Genomic DNA, 18,658 nt, shown 5'->3' on the forward strand with positions numbered 1-18,658 from the left:
TATAAGTGGTGATGAGTGTCCGGGACCCTGTAGTACCTATCTGGCTTAGCAGGGCCCGGAGGTAAAGTATCAGGAGTAGTGCAAGCATCATTAAATGCATCATCAACAACAGATAGAACTGGAGGAATAGCTAAAGGCCTATGCTGTGGCAAGTGTAGAAAGGTCCTAAGCCTTTTCTAGAATCTGAGAAATCTTGGCCCTGCCACTGAAATTGTTCCCTCATAGCATGCAAGGTTTCCCCAAAGGAAAATTCCTCAGGAGGAGAGGCTGAAGGGATGGACTCCTCAGCATCAGAGTCTTCGTAAGGAGAATAAGAAGCCTCAGGAGGGTCTGTATGTTCTGAATCATCAGAGGAATCATCTGTGGCTACTGGCTCAGGGGGCTCTGCTCTAGGCCTCTGTTCTGGAGGAGGGAGAGAGGCCCTGTCTGGATGAGGCTGGGATCCACGAATTAAAGAGATGAGATCCTCTGCCAAAGAAAGCATATGGGAGCTGGTGCTGGGCCTGTGAGAGGGGGGCTTGGCAGGCACAGGTTTTGAAGTTTTGGCTGCTTTAGCCCTGGCAAAGGCCTTAATAGACATAGCTGGAGGAGGCCTAGCAGCTCCACGTGCAGGGGTAGAAATATCTAGGGGAATGGTGTCTGATAAATCCTGTGAAATCGCAACAGAAGGCTGGATTTCAGAAGCCGTTTCTACCAGGATAGAAGAGGCCTCGGTAGAAGGCAAGTTATCGGCTGAAGAAAGAACCGCTTGCTCGGTTTCGGCCGGTTTGCTTAACAGCGGTTTCAGGAACTGCGGACCGCGAATGTCGGTCCTTTTTGGCGCTTTTGGTTATTTGCGTGAGAGGAGTCGGGCGAAAATCTGTTCAGCAAAGTCTAAGCGTCCGTCGGTTAAAAGAAGCACAGGCTAGACAAGCTGCTACGTCGTGGTCAGGGCCTAAACAATGTATGCAATAGGAGTGGAAATCTTTATGAGGTATTTGTTTCCCACAAGATAAACAGTTATTAACTTTCTCTGACATCGGCTGAGGCAAGAAAGAGTCCCCAACGGGGTACTTAGCTTTATAGAAGTCTTCGAAGTAGTATTCGGTAGTAGTAATCTCTGGATCTGACTGACAACAGCTTCTGCTTACCGACGCAGCGGCAAGAAAGACTGAGGACAATGGTGTCGGCTGATGGCTCTACACCCGAAGAACTGGCGTAATGACGTCGGGTGCAGTGCGAGACCAGCGAAGCCAGACCCAGACTTTAGAAAAGGGCTGCCTGACGACAGGACAACCCATTTGTAAGGACTGCAGATGCATCCTTGAAGGACATCTTCCTTCTTTTCATACTGCAGAGTTGAATAGCTGCCACAAATTTTCCCCTTCTTCTTCTTCTTAAGTTAATACTGCAGACCTTATCAACGAAAACATGACACTATTTATAAAACAGTACTCTCACAGGCTTCTACAGACATATAAATGTTTTTTTCTTTTAGAGAGAATGAAGGGAACTGAACAATAATATGTATCCAAGGACATAGCCAGGAAAATTCTATGAGCTCTCTCAATCATGAACTCAGCTTCTGAGACCTCATTCCCCGTACCAGGTCTCCTTGCTCTGACTTCTCTTGTACTCCTATAGAGATGCAGGTTCTTATGCCACACTCAGTCCTCTGTATTATGTACATCTGCATCTATCTAATCAATTTTAACTTATGCAGCCACCGTGTATGCCCTTAATCCTTTTGCATCTCTCTAGAGGTCAACAATCACATCTGAATGATAGCTCAGTGTTGCTCTATATCTCTTAATTCAGTTCTCCTCTGTATTTTTAAAATACTCATAAATGTTCTCTTCATTTTTCTCCCAGTTTTATTAAAACCTCCATTAAACAGAAGTGGAATTCTGCAGCTAAGTTTGATTTCCATGACTGCAAATCAAGCTGTTCAGTTTGCAGAGTTTCACTGTCACTCATTACAGTCATGGTTGGTATTACACAATACCTTCAGTATCTCTTGTTTTTCATGGGTTTTTAACCCAAGGCAAGCAAACACATCGGATCTACTTGCTAATCAGTCACTGCAGTTTGCATTCACATACTATGAAAACTGAAGTTCAGTAAATTTTTTCTCCATTACGCAAGGTAGTGGGGGAGATGGGAACTTAGTGCATGATCCAGTGCACACATTTTTAGGCATCCTCTGACTTTAATCACCTCCTTTTGACATTTGCTTTACAGCTTACAGCTAATTTATTATTTAGTAAAAGAAGAATTCCTATTAACATACTTAGAAGGCTTACTCAATCATCTCACTTCAAATTCAGATATGTGTGCTTTCATTTCAGAATTGAACTATCTTGCATTGCAAAACAGCTGCTATTTGGCCAAGGTGAACGTTGCCCATAAATAAAAAGAAAACAAGACTGGAATATACACAGGAAGCTTGTCCTACCCCAAACTAAAATCAGTTAGAATCCAAATCAGTAGAATAAAAAAGTAACCATAATTACAATCAAGATAAAAACAAGTAAATAATGCATAAGGCTAACTGCTTAATATATCATTTGGTTATCATGGTCATAGAGAAGAAACAGCTACTGGATGCCTCCACCTTACCATTAGACCCTAAGGAACACTGTGAAATATCAAGAGTAAAAATATCACTTTCAGTGCAGAAGGTTGGCTTAAATATCAGCTGAATTGCTGCAGGGGTAGTTAGAGATATGCACACAATAAAATGGCAAAGTATAAGGCAGCCAGTAAACAGAAATTAAGACAGCAGTCCCTTCAGTCCATTTTCACAGACAGGTCAAATTCCTCAAGAACTATTTGCACTGCGCTTTGTAAAACTGCTTCTGTCCATTTGTCCACCATTATGTGAGATAATGGCCTGCTGTGTAAAAGAAATGGACAGTGTCTCTTGTTGCTCTTGTATGTATTAGGATCCAGGATGCCCAGCACTGAGAATAAGATTGTCATGTAACTGACCGGCAACCCAACCAGATAAACTAAGTCAGGTTAGCTCATGCTCTCTGCCAGTGAAACAATTTAAACTATAAAGCAACAATGTTTCAGTCTTTGTGCACACAGAAACCATCAAAATACTAATGAAGAATCTACCAATAATGTAATACTATGGATGTAAATATACACTGTAAATAGATATCGTTCGTAAATGATCCACTACTGATGGAATACACTCCTATTCTATATCAAACAAGGTAGCTCACTAACTCCTTTTAAATCCAGCCTGGATGAGTAAGAGGGGATTCATAAATTCACCCTGGTCTAGCTCCACAGATGTTTATGGATGGAGGGGCAAGTAATGGGGATTGCAGTGGCTAGGCTGCTAATGGTCAACATGGGTAACAGCCTGGTATGCACCTATGAACCTATCTGTGCAACACTGGTCAACAAGGGAAAGACCTGTAAGGGCCAGCCAAGAGGGCATAAATGGAAGCAGACGTTCAGTACAGAGATGGAAAATACAGCAAATCCCTGGAGTGGAGTCAACTATCAGCTATGGAAAAGAAAGATTATGGTGACAGAGAAAGAAAAATATACAGGGGTGTTTATCACATGTGGTCTGGATCCCCAGAAGAAGAAGAAGTCTGTGTCAACAGTGAACAACTGTTGGTAATAAAGCAAATAAGTAACACTAGACAAGCCACATGTTGAGTATTGCATGCAGATTTTAGGACCATACAGGGTGAAAGGCATCAGGTGGTCACAAAAGTCCAGAGAAGAAAAGCCACCACAAAGGTGAGTGCAGCGGAAAAGAAGGCAAATTACCAAAATGGGAAGAACTGGAGCTCTTCATACTAGACACAAAAAAAGGCATAAATATGGATGTATAAGATCAAGCTGGGAAAATGTGAAGAGTTCAGAGAAGACCATAGCCAAAGCACCATCTAGGAAGCCTGCAACATGCATGGTATGGAAAGCAGTAAATCCACACAACGACCCAGCACTGCTGCAGTCCAAAAATGCAGCCAGCAAGTAAGGTACAGCAAAAACTTTAAATCAAACAGCAAGTGGAAAAAAATAAACAACACTACATGGTACCAGAGACATGTTTAGACATTTTTGTACTTTAATTATGTTAGCAAATCCACGCAGACAACCAAAATAATAGACAAATGAAAGCCTGGTTAAAAATGTGACTTCAACATCATCTCGGGAACGCAGCATTCCTTCACTACATTACAGTATTATTACTGGAATATGAACCCAAACACTTGATGCAGATGTAGAACCCACAACCTTTGTACCATCTGCCATCCGTGAGCCAACAGCCTGCTAAGTCACTGAGCTTGATCAAGGGCAATGAGGATGATGATGGTATTCCTTCTCAGGTGCTTCCAGAAACAGATATGTCTGCTTTGGATAAACTCTTGCCAGTACGCATTAGTATGTATGTACAAAGTGATACTTGTCCATGAGATGTAATATGTTACCTACACCACAAACTACCAGTGACTGTCCATTTACATTGATACATGCTAATTACTGTTTAGGGTACTTCAGATAATCACAAGTATTTGTGCACCATGACAAAACCCCATTTTACATTCACCTTCTGGGCAGGATAATATCATTTTATCTGTTCTCCTCCCACCGCAGCTCTGAAGTGCTTACCTGAGATGAGATTCCCCATGGTTCCACTGGGCACAAACAGTGTGTCTTCTGTACCAAGCAACTCAGCCATCTGTCTCTGAAGTTCTACAAACAAGAAAAAGATACAAACAAGGCATAATACTAAGAAACAAAGAAGAATGAAAATGCATGGACCAGCCTGATAACACAACGTCAATGTTTAACACCATATCATCACTCCAAATTACCCTGAATTGCTTTGCCATAAAATTAGGCTTGAGTCTTCTAGAAATCCAGCGCAGTTCAAACATAACACAAGACTGAATGATAAAATGCATGTGTATGTATCTTAGATGACATTATTACACTCAGCAAAAATACAATCTAACCTCTGTGAGCAAAGTATGTCGGTCTTACACTGCATATGAAGATAAACATATATAAATATAAAGTTATGTGCTTGTGTATAACTATATTTCTGTAATCTTGTCTTCATATTGCTGGATGAGAATGCAGCCCTCTCACAGTGCAAAAAAGACTGGCAAAACATTTTTCTGTTAACTGATGACAGATGACATATAGCTCCTGAGCTCAAACTAGTTTGTATACATAATGTATGAAAAGCCATCACAACGGCAGTAAACAAATGGGAACCAGAAGTATTCAAGCTGTTTTATTCTATTAACCGAGACATTAAATTTCATTCACCGAGTAGGAAATCAGCTAATTTTTCAAATGTTACTATACTTTAAAGCAATACTGACAAATCATTTACAGTGCGTATCAGAAACTATTTAAATAGCAATGATTTAGACTTGCTTTGCCTGTTCTTTCACCCTGGTCTGAGCTTTTCTGTTAATATTTTTATTTCTGTAGACAAGGTGCTGTCATATGTTTTGCTGTTATTTATAGTAATGTTTAGCTTATTTCATAGTATTAATAGCTTAAGTTAGTGGAAGCCCATGAAGTAAATATTTGCATTTGGAGAGGTTCATCAGTGTTAATTGATACTGAGTATACAGATATTGGTTTCCACCATCAAATAACAACTTCAGACCATTAACACATAGTTCACATTTTGTGTTTTTCAGATTTTAATACAGTTTCCTGTGTGAACTGTAAAATAAGTTTTGAAGTGTGCCATTTGATTCTGTGCAGCACCACCATTTTAAATGAATACAAATAATTTCCTGTCATTGAAATGGTGTCATTTGGGCTGTGCGCTGCAAAAGCACAGCAAATCAGGCTCATATTCAAATGTTGCACGGGTTCCAACTTTTTGTCACTCTTCAGAGTTCCACACCATGAATACAAAATAACAACTGTGGAACAGCTGGAAAAAAATACATTCTTACTTTTTTGGAATATAACTACAGGAAATTCACTAAGTTTTGCTTGGAACTAATAATGAAGGATATATATTCAGGACACCAAAGTATTATTCTGCATAGCACAAGATTAAAGCTAAGCCTTCTCTCCTTCAATAGGCCTTTCCTTCTTTCTCAAAGAACTTTCTGAAAGTCTCCAAAAGTCTCTAAGATTGTGTCCATGTTTCACTGGGCAGCTGCTCATATCATACTATCAGCAAGGAGTTCTCTGATACTTTGGGGAACAATTTAGCCAATATCCTCATGGCACTCAACACCAAATTGTACTACTTGCACAACTTGAGGGATAAGCTGCCAGGTCTGCTAGGAATTCCTTCTCTCTCTCCAATCTCATCTCTTGTAGAGGAAAAGTACTTGTGGATGAGGACTGCAATTCTGCATCTGGACAAAGCTTCATTCCATCTTAACCAGCAGCTTGTCAGATGAAACGTACTTCAGCCATGTGCAGTGTGCTCACTTCAAAGATAGGTCAGCTCAGGGAACATGATCATCTGCACAAATGAGGATGTACATTAAGGAAAAATAAATGATTCTGATACTCTTAGCACTCAAACATTTCAGAAGCAGTCTAGGCACAGTAGTGTTTCACAGAGATGCCAACAGCTCAACAGTCATGTAGGACAACATCACTCCACCTTTGTAAGATAACCATGCAATATTAACAATTGGCATGGCCTATGAGTTACCAGTCACATGCAGTTCATTTGTCAGCTACACATAACATTAAGGCAGACATTGTGAAACAGAAAGTTCATCTGTTGTGTAAGTGGCAGCTGTGATCCCAGGTTTTTCAGGAAATGGCTGTACAGAGCCAGTTATTTGCAAATTTGATCATCCTTTGGAAGAATGTAACAAATGTTTTGAACTACATCCCACAGCACCTTGTCTATACCTTGAGAAAGCAATCTGCTTTGTGCAGTCCTATAGTTCCCTTTGTTCAAAAAATTCAACCAAAAGGAGGGAGTGACTTTTACTATTCATACTTTTTTTTTTTTTTAAGAAGATGTATTTCAAATGCAGGGCAAGTACTGCATATGACAATAGAGTCACTAGATCTCATACCCTAGACATTGGAGTTTTAAATTATTCACACCCACTAGCAGTAAGTTAATGAAATGTCTTGCTCCTGACTGCTGTCATGTTAGACAGCAACTGCTACAGTTAAAAAAAAATTAACTGTGAGAAAAGCATTTTAAATAAAGTACAACAGTTTCTGCCTTACTGTTTCAGTTAAGATCATTCCCTCACATTTAATAATTTAAAGAAAAATAAGTGCAGCAATTATTCTGCATAGTCATAACAGCCTTGTATGTAGTCTATCTTGCAAGGGTCTATATTACGTGCTCGAAGAGTCAGTTCATCGAACAGCATTTTACAGCAAAAATGCAGTTCAGCAAACTATTATAGTGAGATCACGGTACAGTAAAGATCGGAATATTTGCACTTTCTTCACTGTAGTGCGATCTCGGAGTTGCTATATATAATTAGCGGGGGGTGGGGGGCAATAGCGAGTTCAAGGTATGGCATTTTCGGCCTTTAGGCCATTCAATATTTAGACTATTCAGTGTTCCAATATAGACCCATCTTGCAAGTGTTGTAGTTCTGAATAGCAGAAGGTAGCCAAAGTGACTAGCACTGCAGGCATGATTTGGTAAACAGGAAAATCAGTACTAAGTGTGACAATTAATTCCTAACAGATGATTATTTTCTGTCATGATTTAATTAATGGTGTTTCAAACAATGATTTATTTCCTGATAGAAACATTTTTCTGCCCACATCTTACAAGTCCTTCAAGATGTAAGAAAACTGTGCTAAGAAGTTTCATTTATCAAAATGAAAAAGGTTCTGTTATTGTGTAAAAAATATAAATGTACCACCACAACAGCAACTCCTACAATTCCTGGATTATCCATCTGAACTTCTTTACTCGTGTCTTAAAATACAGTGTCTGGCATTATCTGCATACCTTTAGAAAACCATTTTCATTCCACCTCAGTGAGTGGGGTATCAAAGTTGCAGGCTGTATTGTACTGTGAGCTCTACGCAGTGTATCATATGGTCAGAGTATTTCTTTCCACTCTTTCCTTCATGCCTATGGTATGCTGGATCCTGCTCTGAACTATGTGATTAGCTTCCTTCCTTTTATCCTCATCCTAAGGATTTAGGGGAACATGTTTGTTTATATTCCCAGAAGTAAATATACTGGAAAATCTGAGCAGCTTTACATCTATTTTACAGTGATGAGATGAAGCCCTCCAGAGAGAAAGCAAACTAATTCCAATTGGACAGATGTATGCCCTAGATTCTAATATGACTTTAACGAGTCATTAACACGATCAGTGATGGATTTTACAGATGAGTTAATACCACAGCCAAATGTGAGGCTCCGCTTGGTCCTCAGTTCATGCATTTGCCATAAAATATGAGCTAGATGGTGGCTAAAAATTGGAGAAGCTTTTGCTGCAGCAGTTGTCCAAAGTACACCTGCCGGGGCCCCTACTCATCCACTACTATGAAGAGAAGTTCAATAAATTATAATAGTACACTGTTTACAGCCAATAAGATCTGTGCAAATCATGTTAAATAGTCAAACTTAAAATGACAAAACTGCACTTTTTAAACTGTTGATTTACAGGTGTCTTTGTTACACTGAGAGGGAAATTTTACTTCAAGATGGGTAAACTGCCCTTCGGTATGGCTTTTGCTATTCTTCCTAAGTACTTTCAACCACTAACCCAGACTCACTTTATCACTAAAACTGCCTCCCTATTTCGCTAAACCTACTTCCCTATTTCATCATCACTTCTTTCCACTTTAATGTAGAGCCTTCTGCTTGCATTATGCATATGTGCCTTAACTGCATAGCCCTGAAGTACCCCTTCAAATCAATTAATGCTAATCCACCTTACTCTATGGGAAGAATAAACTTACCCACTTAACTCCTGCTCTCTTCCCCTCTCAAATTCTTTCAATTCTTTTTTAATTACCATCTACAACTTCTCCTTCGTTTGCCTGGCATATATGACTAAAGGAATGTACAGTTGTGTAAAATCTTACCATAACAGTAGATGTCCTTCTCTTCACTGTTACAGTATTCTTAATGTTAAGGATCTTCCACCCAGGGCAGCCTGACATTTGGCCAGTATACCAAAGCCTAATGATCTGTATGTGCCATATTTCACACATATGCTCCCCACACAGAATGCAGGGCATGAAAGTGATGTACAGATGCAGTTACCCAGAACTGAATTGCCCCAGAAGATAAGAGTCTCCACAGGACAAAGGAATTCATGCACATCTAGAAGGAAAATTTCAGAAGAAAAAAGGGAAACCCTCATCCAGAAGGGAATCCAAAGCAAAAAGCAGAACAAACAAGTAGGGGTGCAGGGGATGAGTGAATACTGCAACGGTGAAGAGAAGGGTATCTGCTGTTATGGTAATATTTTACACAACTGTACTATGTCCTTTCATATCACTGTTGCAGTACTGCTAATGCTAGGGAGTTAAAAAAAGCTCAAGAAACAGAATGGGAGGTAGAAGGCTGAGAACAGCCCTCAGCAAACCAATATAAAATGGTTCTAGCAAAGCCTGCTCTGGACCTAGAAACCATATCCAATTTATAATGCTTAGTAAAGGTATGCACTGAAGACCAACTAGCAGCTTCAAGGATGGAATTGGTGTCCAACCCCCTGAAGAAGGCACAAGAACAGGCAATAGCCCTAGTACAATGAGCTCTAACAGAAGCAGACAGAGACTTGACATGAAAAGTAAAACAAAAAGAAATGACCTTAGATATCCAAGAGGCTATGGTTTGCTTAGAAACAGCCACATGCAATGTCATGGGATGAAAGGAAACAAAAAACTGATCAAAATTATGAACGGCCTTAGTTTTATCCAAATAGTTGCTGAGCTGTCTGTGCAAGTCTAAGCTATGCAAGGCCCTCTCACTAGCAGACTGAGAAGAAGGAAAGGGAGAAAGGAAGATAGTTGTACTGACTGATGCAAGTGCAACTTATTCACTGACTTGGGTATAAAAGAAAGATTAGTATGAAGGGACACCCTGTCCATGTGAAAATGGAGGAAAAGGCCTGGAGCTCAGAAAACCTTCAAGCAGAAGTAATAGCCTGCAACAAAGACTCTTCCAGGCACAATGTTGTAAAGAAACATATTCTGCAGGCTCAAGAGGAGACTGAGTCAATTTTTCCAAAACAAACTTAAGGTCCCAAGGAGGAGGAATAAGTTTCCTTGGAGGACTAATATGCGATATACCTTTAAGAAAGGAACTGACCTCAAAATGAGAAGACAAAGGAGGATTCAAGGGCAGACAAGCAGAAATGGCTGGTAAATGGGTCGTCACAGAAGAATAGGCCAGGCCAGACGGGTGCAACTCACACAAATAAGAGAGGACCAAAAAGACCCCCACTAAAAAATGGTCCTGGTTATGAGTATGGCACCAGACAGAAAATCTTTTCCATTTGGACATATCAGATTTATTGGTTGAGGGTTTCCTTGCCTCCTTTAAAACCCTGAGCATGTCGTCAAAAAATAGATGCCGGAAAGAGATCAAAACACTATCACCCACATTGTCAGTTGAAGAGTGGACAAGTGAGGATGGATGACAGACCCCTTGTCCTGTGTGAAGCAGTCCAACCAGTGAGGTAGCTTGTGGTGATTGCCCCTGACCAGATGCATTAAGGGGAAACCAGTGTGGCCTTGGCCAAATGGCAGTCACTAGCAAGATTTTTGAGGAGTTGATCTGAATCTTCTGCAGGACTCTTGGAAGTAGAGGAAAAGGAGTGAAAACATAAAGACACATCCCCTTCCAAGAAAAAGTAAGGGCGTCTGTCTTCCATGCCAGATGGCATGGCACTCTGCAAGAGAAAAGAGGGAGCTGCCTGTTCAGATGGGAGGCATAAAGATCTACCTGAGCAATACCTCACTGATGGACTATTCCCATAAATACATCTCTCTGAAGCATCTATTTGTGAGCCTGTGTTTTGGCCTGCTCAGAGTCTGTCACTAGATTGTGCTCTGAAGAAATGTATACTGCCTGAAGAGTTAACTGACAAATGAGAGCCAACTCCCAAGTCTGAAGAGACATCCTGCAGAGAAGGTTAGATTTTGTACCTCCCTGCTTGTTGACATACCACATTACCATAGTGTTGTCCGTGTATACCTTCAAGAGGCCTGGACAGAATACATGGAATGAGAAGCTTAAATGATGTGAATCAGAGCATTCATCTCCATGATGTTGATATGGTCTGAGTTCTGATGGGGGGCAGAGACCCTGAACTTTCAGGTGACCAAATTAAACCTCCCACACCCCATGTCTGAGGCATTGGTGAACAGTTCTTGAAAAAGGACTAGAGGCTGAAAGAGAAGGCTTGGGTTGAGAGCAAACGGTCAAATCCACCACTCAATTTCCCTCTTGAAACAAGGAAAAAGAGGTACACTGAAATCCAGAGGGTGGCAATGCTGTTGCCAAACTGACTTGAGGTACCACTGAAGCTTCTACATATGCAGTCTAGAAAGCGGGAGCACTGGAATAGAAGAGGCCATGAATCCAAGGGCCCAAAAAACTCTCTGGCTGGCATGGCAGTCAGAGGAACAAGAGACTGAAAGAAGGCTGTCAATGATAAACGTTTTAGATATGGAAGAGAGGCCTTCATTGGTACTATCTGAATCTTGCATCCCAGATACACATGATCCTGAGAGGGAGTCGGGATGGACTTTTGGAAGTTGATAGTGAACCCCAGACTTTGAAGAAGAGAGATGGTGAATTCCAGATCCTGTAACAGGTGACTGGGAGAAGGCGCCTGAAGTAACAGGTCTTCTAGATAAGGAAAAATCTGAATGCCGTGGAGCCTGCAGAAAGCAATCACAGGACCTAGGCATTTTGTGAATAGCCTTGGGACAGTAGAGAGGCTAAATGGCAAAGCAGAGAACTGAAAATGAAAGGAAGAAACAGAAAAATGTAAAAACTTCCTAAAGAGGATGACTATGGATATGAAGGGAAGCATACTTCATATCCAAAGACAACAGAAAAGCCTGGGTAGTAAAACAGGAAACATGGTTTGAAGAGTAAGCATCTGTAAAGAAGGAACCTTGAGAAAGGTGTTGAGCAGGGATAGATCAGGAATATGTCTCCAAATGCCCTCCTTTTGAGGAACCAGGAACATCTGGGAATAAAAACCTTTTCCCACTTGGGAAGTGGGGACAGGTTGAATGGTTCCTTGGTTCACAAGGGACCATAGGACCTTTAGAAAATGAGGAAGTTGCTCTAGAAGAGGCAGAAGAGGCCAAGGAATCCCTGAAATAGGAGGGAGAGACTTCCTAACATGAAGTACCCTGATGGATGACAGAAAAATAAAATGAGTCTGAAGTGATGAGAAGCCAATTTGGAGACCAAAGGGAAAGCTAAAGGAACAAAGGAACTTGGTCTGGGGGGGGGGGGTCAAACTGTCAAATAGAAGTAGACAAATCAGATAAAAGGAAGCTCTTGGGTCACACAAATATGAGAAGCCTTAGCGGGGGGGGGGGGGCATCTACCCCTGTTCCTGCCCTTGGAGGCCTGGCAAGGCTGCCTGCAAACAAAAGCAGATCAAAAAGGACAATTCCTCTGGAACTTAGGGAAAGGAGAGACAAAATATTTTTAAGGTCCTACAAGGTTATGGCTTTCTCTTGAAGACACTTAAACAGGTCAGCAGCAGCAGCAGTCCCCAAAAGATGGTTATTATCCAAAGGAGCCTTCAACAACTTGGCCTTAATGTCCTCAGGCAAAGACTGGAGACAAAGCCAAGAATAATGCCTCATGACAGACCCAAAAGCCACAGCCTTGGAAGAGGCATCAGCAGTATGTTAGCTACACTTAATTGATTGGTGAGTCACCTGAGTAGCAGAAACTAAAATAGATAAGGCAGAGGATTTGCATTCAGAATCAGGGAGGTCAGAATAACCTGACAAGCCTGAGCAATCAAGGCCAGAGCATACCTGGTCATTTGGATCTGGTAATTAACAGTCCTAAAAGCCAAAGTAGGAGTAGTGTAAACTTTCTTACCAATCCTCTCCATTGCCTACTATTCTTATTAGAAGGCACAGTTTGGAAGAGGTCAAGAGCTTAGAAAGTTTGTCAGAAGACACTGACTCAACAGCAGGATCAGCAGAAGGGCATTTAAATAAAAATTGACAATCCTCAGGAACCTTCTATGACCTATCAGGTTTCTTGGGAGAAGGAAGCTGAGAATCAGGAGACTTGGAAGCAGCAATGAACGTATCTAACAAGGCAGCCAACAGAAGAGGAACTGCAGATGGTTTATGAGTATCCACCTGAAGCAACTCATAATATATTCTCTGAATATCAGACATTTGAGAAGAATACCACTTAATGTATACCATCATCCTAGCAATTGTGTCCCTAAAATACAATTCCTCAAAAGGGGACTCAGGGCTAACAGATCTTTTCATCATCAGAACCATAAGCCAAAGGCATCTATGAAGAATAAGACAAAGACCCCTCAACAGACACTCAATCTTCATCAGAGGAATCATGTTCTCTAATCTGTTTAGAACGGGTAGAGGTCCAAGAAGAAGCAGGTACTGAAACCCCTTGAGGAGGCTTCAGGGTCATAAAGGCAGAAAACAAGCCATGAGTAAACTCTTCCCATTCCCTTTGAGGATCCTTTGGATAGACCGAAACATGCTTCACTTTTTGTCTTTTCTTGGAAGGGACATCAGCCTTAACAAAAATCTGAGGTTCCAACTCTTGCCAAGATTTGATAAGAGAACCCAGAACCTCCTCCCTGACCAATTTCAATGGAAACCCTCTAGGATCCTTCAAGATAATTAATCACTGTTTCCCCTTGATGTCCGTAGCAGACACCTGCAAAGTTTCAGATGGATGTACAAAAAGATGGATCCATGCCAGCCTCTGATGAGGCAGTGACAGTGGAATCCGATGTAGACACCACCCAGCCTACAGAGCTATTACCTACTCTAGAGGGAGGTCCAGTATAGGCTGGACAGCTAAAGAACCCAGCCAAGACTTCTTGATCTTCTTCTTACCTAGTAAGAGTATCGTGGGATTAAAAGATTCAGCCATGTTACCTTGGGCAATTGTTTAAGCCACTGGCTTTCAAGATAAATGGCCAGGGAAGACAAATGGCTTCTGAGTGTATTAGGCACAAGTGCCTTACAGGTACCATAAGAAGCAAGGTCGTGGGAAGCATCCAAACAAAAGAGACATTGCTCGTGATGATCCTTATGGAGAATATGCCTCCTGCACTGACATTTTCCCTTCTTGAATGATGTGACACTGAGAAATACTGCCAGACCAGCTATCTGGAATTTTGTAAATAATGATATGTCATTTGTGAACATCAATATGATTTATATAGATGTGTGACAGAAAGAGATATCGCCAGCCCAGCTATCTGGAATTTTGTAAGTAGTTATATTTCATTTGTGAATGCCAACATGCTTCATGTAAGATGCTTGTACTACAACTGTGTTAGAACTGTATGTTATGTACTGAGATAAAATGTAACCACAGCATGGCCTAGTAGCTTAGGACAGAAATGTATATAAACTATTGTAATTGTTTAAGTGTATATCTTTTTAACAGTGGAAACTAGAACATAGCGGATTAACTTGCAAAACTTCAAGAAAATAGTTAAAAATAAACTGTTTTACAATTTTGCTATAAAAGTTATCTTTCAGTTAGAGTCAACAGGAGACAGGATGTCTACACTAGGGGACTCTCTGTGTTGTTTTGTAAGTATTTTATTCTTTTATGTCTTCCGAAAGATCTGAGAGATATGTATTTTTCACAGGGAGATGTTAAAATGCTGATAGTTTCTGAGAATGGGGGTTTAGCTTGGGAACTAAAGTTAGGTGACAAAAAGTGATGTCATCTAAGCTAACCCAGCAGTAATACTTGATATTAATTTAAGAACTCTCTGAAAGAGACAAGGGTATTTTTGTATTTTGTCATTGACCTAACAACATCAGCTGGAAACATCCACTCACCTCCGCATTTGCCTTGCTGTAAGTAAGGTTTTAGGGAATAGTAATTCTTTTAGATTCAGCTAGGAATATAGTAAAGTGTTGCATGAATGTTTTCTTTATTTATTTGAGACTGTCCTGCAATTTTGTTTTAAATATTTTCTGTGACTTTGAACTCTGAGGTAAACGGGTTTGTTTTCTGAGCACTGTCTTGTTCTTTTATTATTTATTATTAAATATATTTAAATCTATCATTGTGGCTGATATCTGTGAGACATATTTAAGCTATTAGAGTACTTGCATATCTATTTGGTGACACTGTACAGGCCACTCCTAAATACCCTTGCTCTTGTTCAGACTACCATTTGGATTAATAGTAACATTACACAGTAGAATTGGACACTCTTTGTCAAGGGCCTTAAAGTAACTGATAAAGAGTGGTTGGTGACAGTCAGAACTACCTTTGGCATAGCTAATAACCTGTGCCAGCCTTTGCCAGGAATGTGTGTGTGCGCGCATGTGTGTGTGTGTGTGTGTGTGTGTGTGTGTGTGTGTGTGTGTGTGTGTGTTTGTATATAAATCAAATCTCAAAGACTGTGTGTGTCAGCTACTTGGGTAGGGACACGAAGCACTGGTTTGACAGAGAGGGTACTGGAGATCTTGGTTTGACTACTCAGCTGAGATCTCATACCTATAGCTGTGCCAGTGGGGAGTCTTTTTGGGGATCTAGAGAAGGAGTGAGAAACCAGACTGACTGTGATCTATGTGTGCTCTTAAGGGAAATTGCACTTTACTGTGTGTGTGTACTTGTCATCCTCCTAGTTTATACATTCCCGACTGTTGCCAGTGGTGAGGATTGAGGCTCCTTGATTACTGGGCCATTGCAGGGGCATCACAAATAACATGAACTCCAGTTAAGCAAAATAAAAGACAAGACCATAATAAAAGACAAAAACAGCCCGACAGGGCACTTACCTAATGGCTAGGTATTCAGCACAGCAACAAAGCATTCAGGCCAATGAGCAATAACAGCGCTCAGAATGGTGGCAAAGAATTCCTGGGTAACTACATCCATACATCACTGTTGTGCCTTACGTTCTGTGCAGGGAGCATATGTGTGATTTACAGCACACACACAAGATCTTTAGACTCTGGTACACTGGTCGAACATCAGGCTGCCCTGGGAAGGAGATCCCTAATGTTTGGAATATTGCAACAGTGATAAAGGAAGACATCTAAAAACATTTTCAGTGCTTGCATCCTACTATCCATTTTCATAAATAAACAGCATTACACTTCTCATTTTTTTAATCTTTTATTTAGTCTCTTTCCATGTATCCAAAGCTACTACAACATAATCTTTATTTTATGATGTTCCAGTAAGAAGGATATTGCTGAACTAATTCATGCATTGGTACACAGTTTACCTTCAAACCCTTTATTTTATCTTTCTTTATTTTATATCCCCAAATGATTTAAAATGATCTCAAAATGTTCCACAACACCTTTTCTGGATTTATCAAGTACAGTATAATATCATCTCCAACTAAAGCCAACACTTCTTGATTACCATGCCAGTTACACTCTTGAACTTGTAAGTCACTTATTTTCTTTGCTAATGGAAAAAAAAACATCTAGTAACTTTTCAAATGCAGGGAAAAAATTACCATTTGTCATGCTTTTCTTATTTCCCTTACTTTGTCAAGCTTACTTGCTTAAAAAAACTTGCCACTAACTTTATTTTAATTTTATATTTGTTTACCGGGAAGAGTTGGACTAGGCAAGTTACCCATTTTCGGTGGAGGCCCGGAGAGAAAAGCTCCACACATAACAAAAATTGACAGTACAGCAACATACACAATACTAATGTAGTTAAAAATATACAAGCTAAATATGCATTATGAAATTATCCTAGCGAAAATCATCATACAGTACAAATATTAACAATACAAGAACATACAGATACACCTATACTTAAAAATTCATGCAGAAATATGCATAAGAAGTTCTCCCTAGAAAACGCAGTAGATAGAAGGAAAATAGAACAGATAGTAGATAAGAAGAATATATGCAAAAATATGCATAAGAAGTTATCCATAGAGTAGATTGTAGATTAAAGGAAAAATAGAGTAGATAGTAGATAGAAAGTAAAATATACCCTTAAGGAAATTAGTATAGATATCCACCTCCATTGAAACAAGGGAAATTATATTTTAATTATATGTATAATATAATCAACAAACTTTTACATTTCCCCACACAGACCAAAATGACAACATTATGCAAAACTGGATTTGTATCACTTCACTGAAAGACCATTTCACTGACACCCATTTCACTGAGACCAAATCGCCTAATGTTCATTTCACCTAAAACTCATTTCACCTAAAACTCATTTAACTGGCAAGTAGTACTCTAAGGCAAGTCAAAGGTATATGTCCTTTTTCCCCACTGTAGTGTGATCCTGGTGTTAGTATATATAGTTAGGGGGTGTGGGGGGCATAGCCCCCACCAGACAACATAAAACAAATTAAGTGGAGGCCATGCCCCCCACACACACCCTAACTATATATACTAACAACCAGGATCGCACTACAGTGGGGAAAAGGACATATACCTTTGACTTGCTTAGAGTACTACTTGTCAGAGAAATGAGTTTTAGGTGAAATGAACTTTAGGTGATTTGGTCTCAGTGAAATGGGTGTCAGTGAAATCAGTGAAGTGATATGAATCCGTAAAACTTCAACTCACTTCCTTCCAGCCTTTCTTACCTTGTTACAGTGTAAAGCCTGGATACAGTACAACTAAGATACAATACTTTCTTACATTAACATCACTACCATATACATCAGTCAGTGATAAAACTCACCCACCTCAAATGTAAAATACTTTTTACTGCAAACTCTACAGAACTGCTTTACACTTCAGTATTCACTTTATTTCATGAATTTTTCTACTAAAAGTTACTTCTTCAGTCTCTTCAGTGTCCTAAACATTAATGACACAGTAGAGTTTACAATTTACAGTTCACCCATCATTTGAACACAATCAACAAACAAACAAACAAACATCTAGTCTCTCAGTGACTACCTGCAGAACCACATTTTCCATGACTACTCTACATCTAATGGGACTGACATTTTACAGTCCTCCCATTTAAGTCCAGATTGTTGCTTCTCCCCCCTCTGATCATCTTAATATCCCAACAGCGGTATCTTGTTCAAGTCCAACATACTCCTGATTCTTCTGTTCATCTCCTGTGCTTTTTTCTGCATTGACCTTTGGAACAAGGGAAATGTTTACTGGCAAAGTTAGTTTATGAGTATTGCTATTGCCAGACGAATGAGAAGCACTGTCCCCTTCAGGCTGCTTGCTCACTCTTTTTGACTAATATTTTTTCTATTTCTACCTTTGACTGTTATGCATACAAAAATGTCTTTGATCCACTAGGAAAAAACAAACATTCTTAGGACAGTGGGCTATAGCAACCTTAAGTTCATACTGACTTCCTGTCATTTCCTGATTGACAGAAAAAACTTGCTTCTTATTTGTCTAATGTAAGGTGACTAATCATTTTCCATAAATGCTCTGCTGTTCTCAATTTTTAATACTTTTCCCTTCTATCGCCATTTCGTCAGAAGCCATGCATTCTGTTGATATGACTGCATCTTTACAAATATAGTTCTCAACT

At 40.0% G+C, this 18,658-nt stretch overlaps 1 protein-coding gene across 2 annotated transcripts in view; it reads right to left on the reverse strand.

Moving 5' to 3' along the window:
• The window catches only part of LOC122799233 (probable low-specificity L-threonine aldolase 2), a 556,505-nt gene that overhangs the window by 524,419 nt on the left and 13,428 nt on the right, over positions 1 to 18,658 (reverse strand). For both annotated transcript variants that reach the window (XM_044068161.1, XM_044068160.1), the window contains exon 2: positions 4,621 to 4,704. In XM_044068161.1, the coding sequence (XP_043924096.1) occupies positions 4,621 to 4,704 (84 nt within the window). The remainder of the gene's footprint in view (positions 1 to 4,620; positions 4,705 to 18,658) is intronic.

The sequence above is a fragment of the Protopterus annectens genome, chromosome 4.part0 (genome assembly GCF_019279795.1).
Source record: "Protopterus annectens isolate FY-2018-M chromosome 4.part0, PAN1.0, whole genome shotgun sequence".
NCBI lineage: Eukaryota > Metazoa > Chordata > Ceratodontiformes > Protopteridae > Protopterus > Protopterus annectens.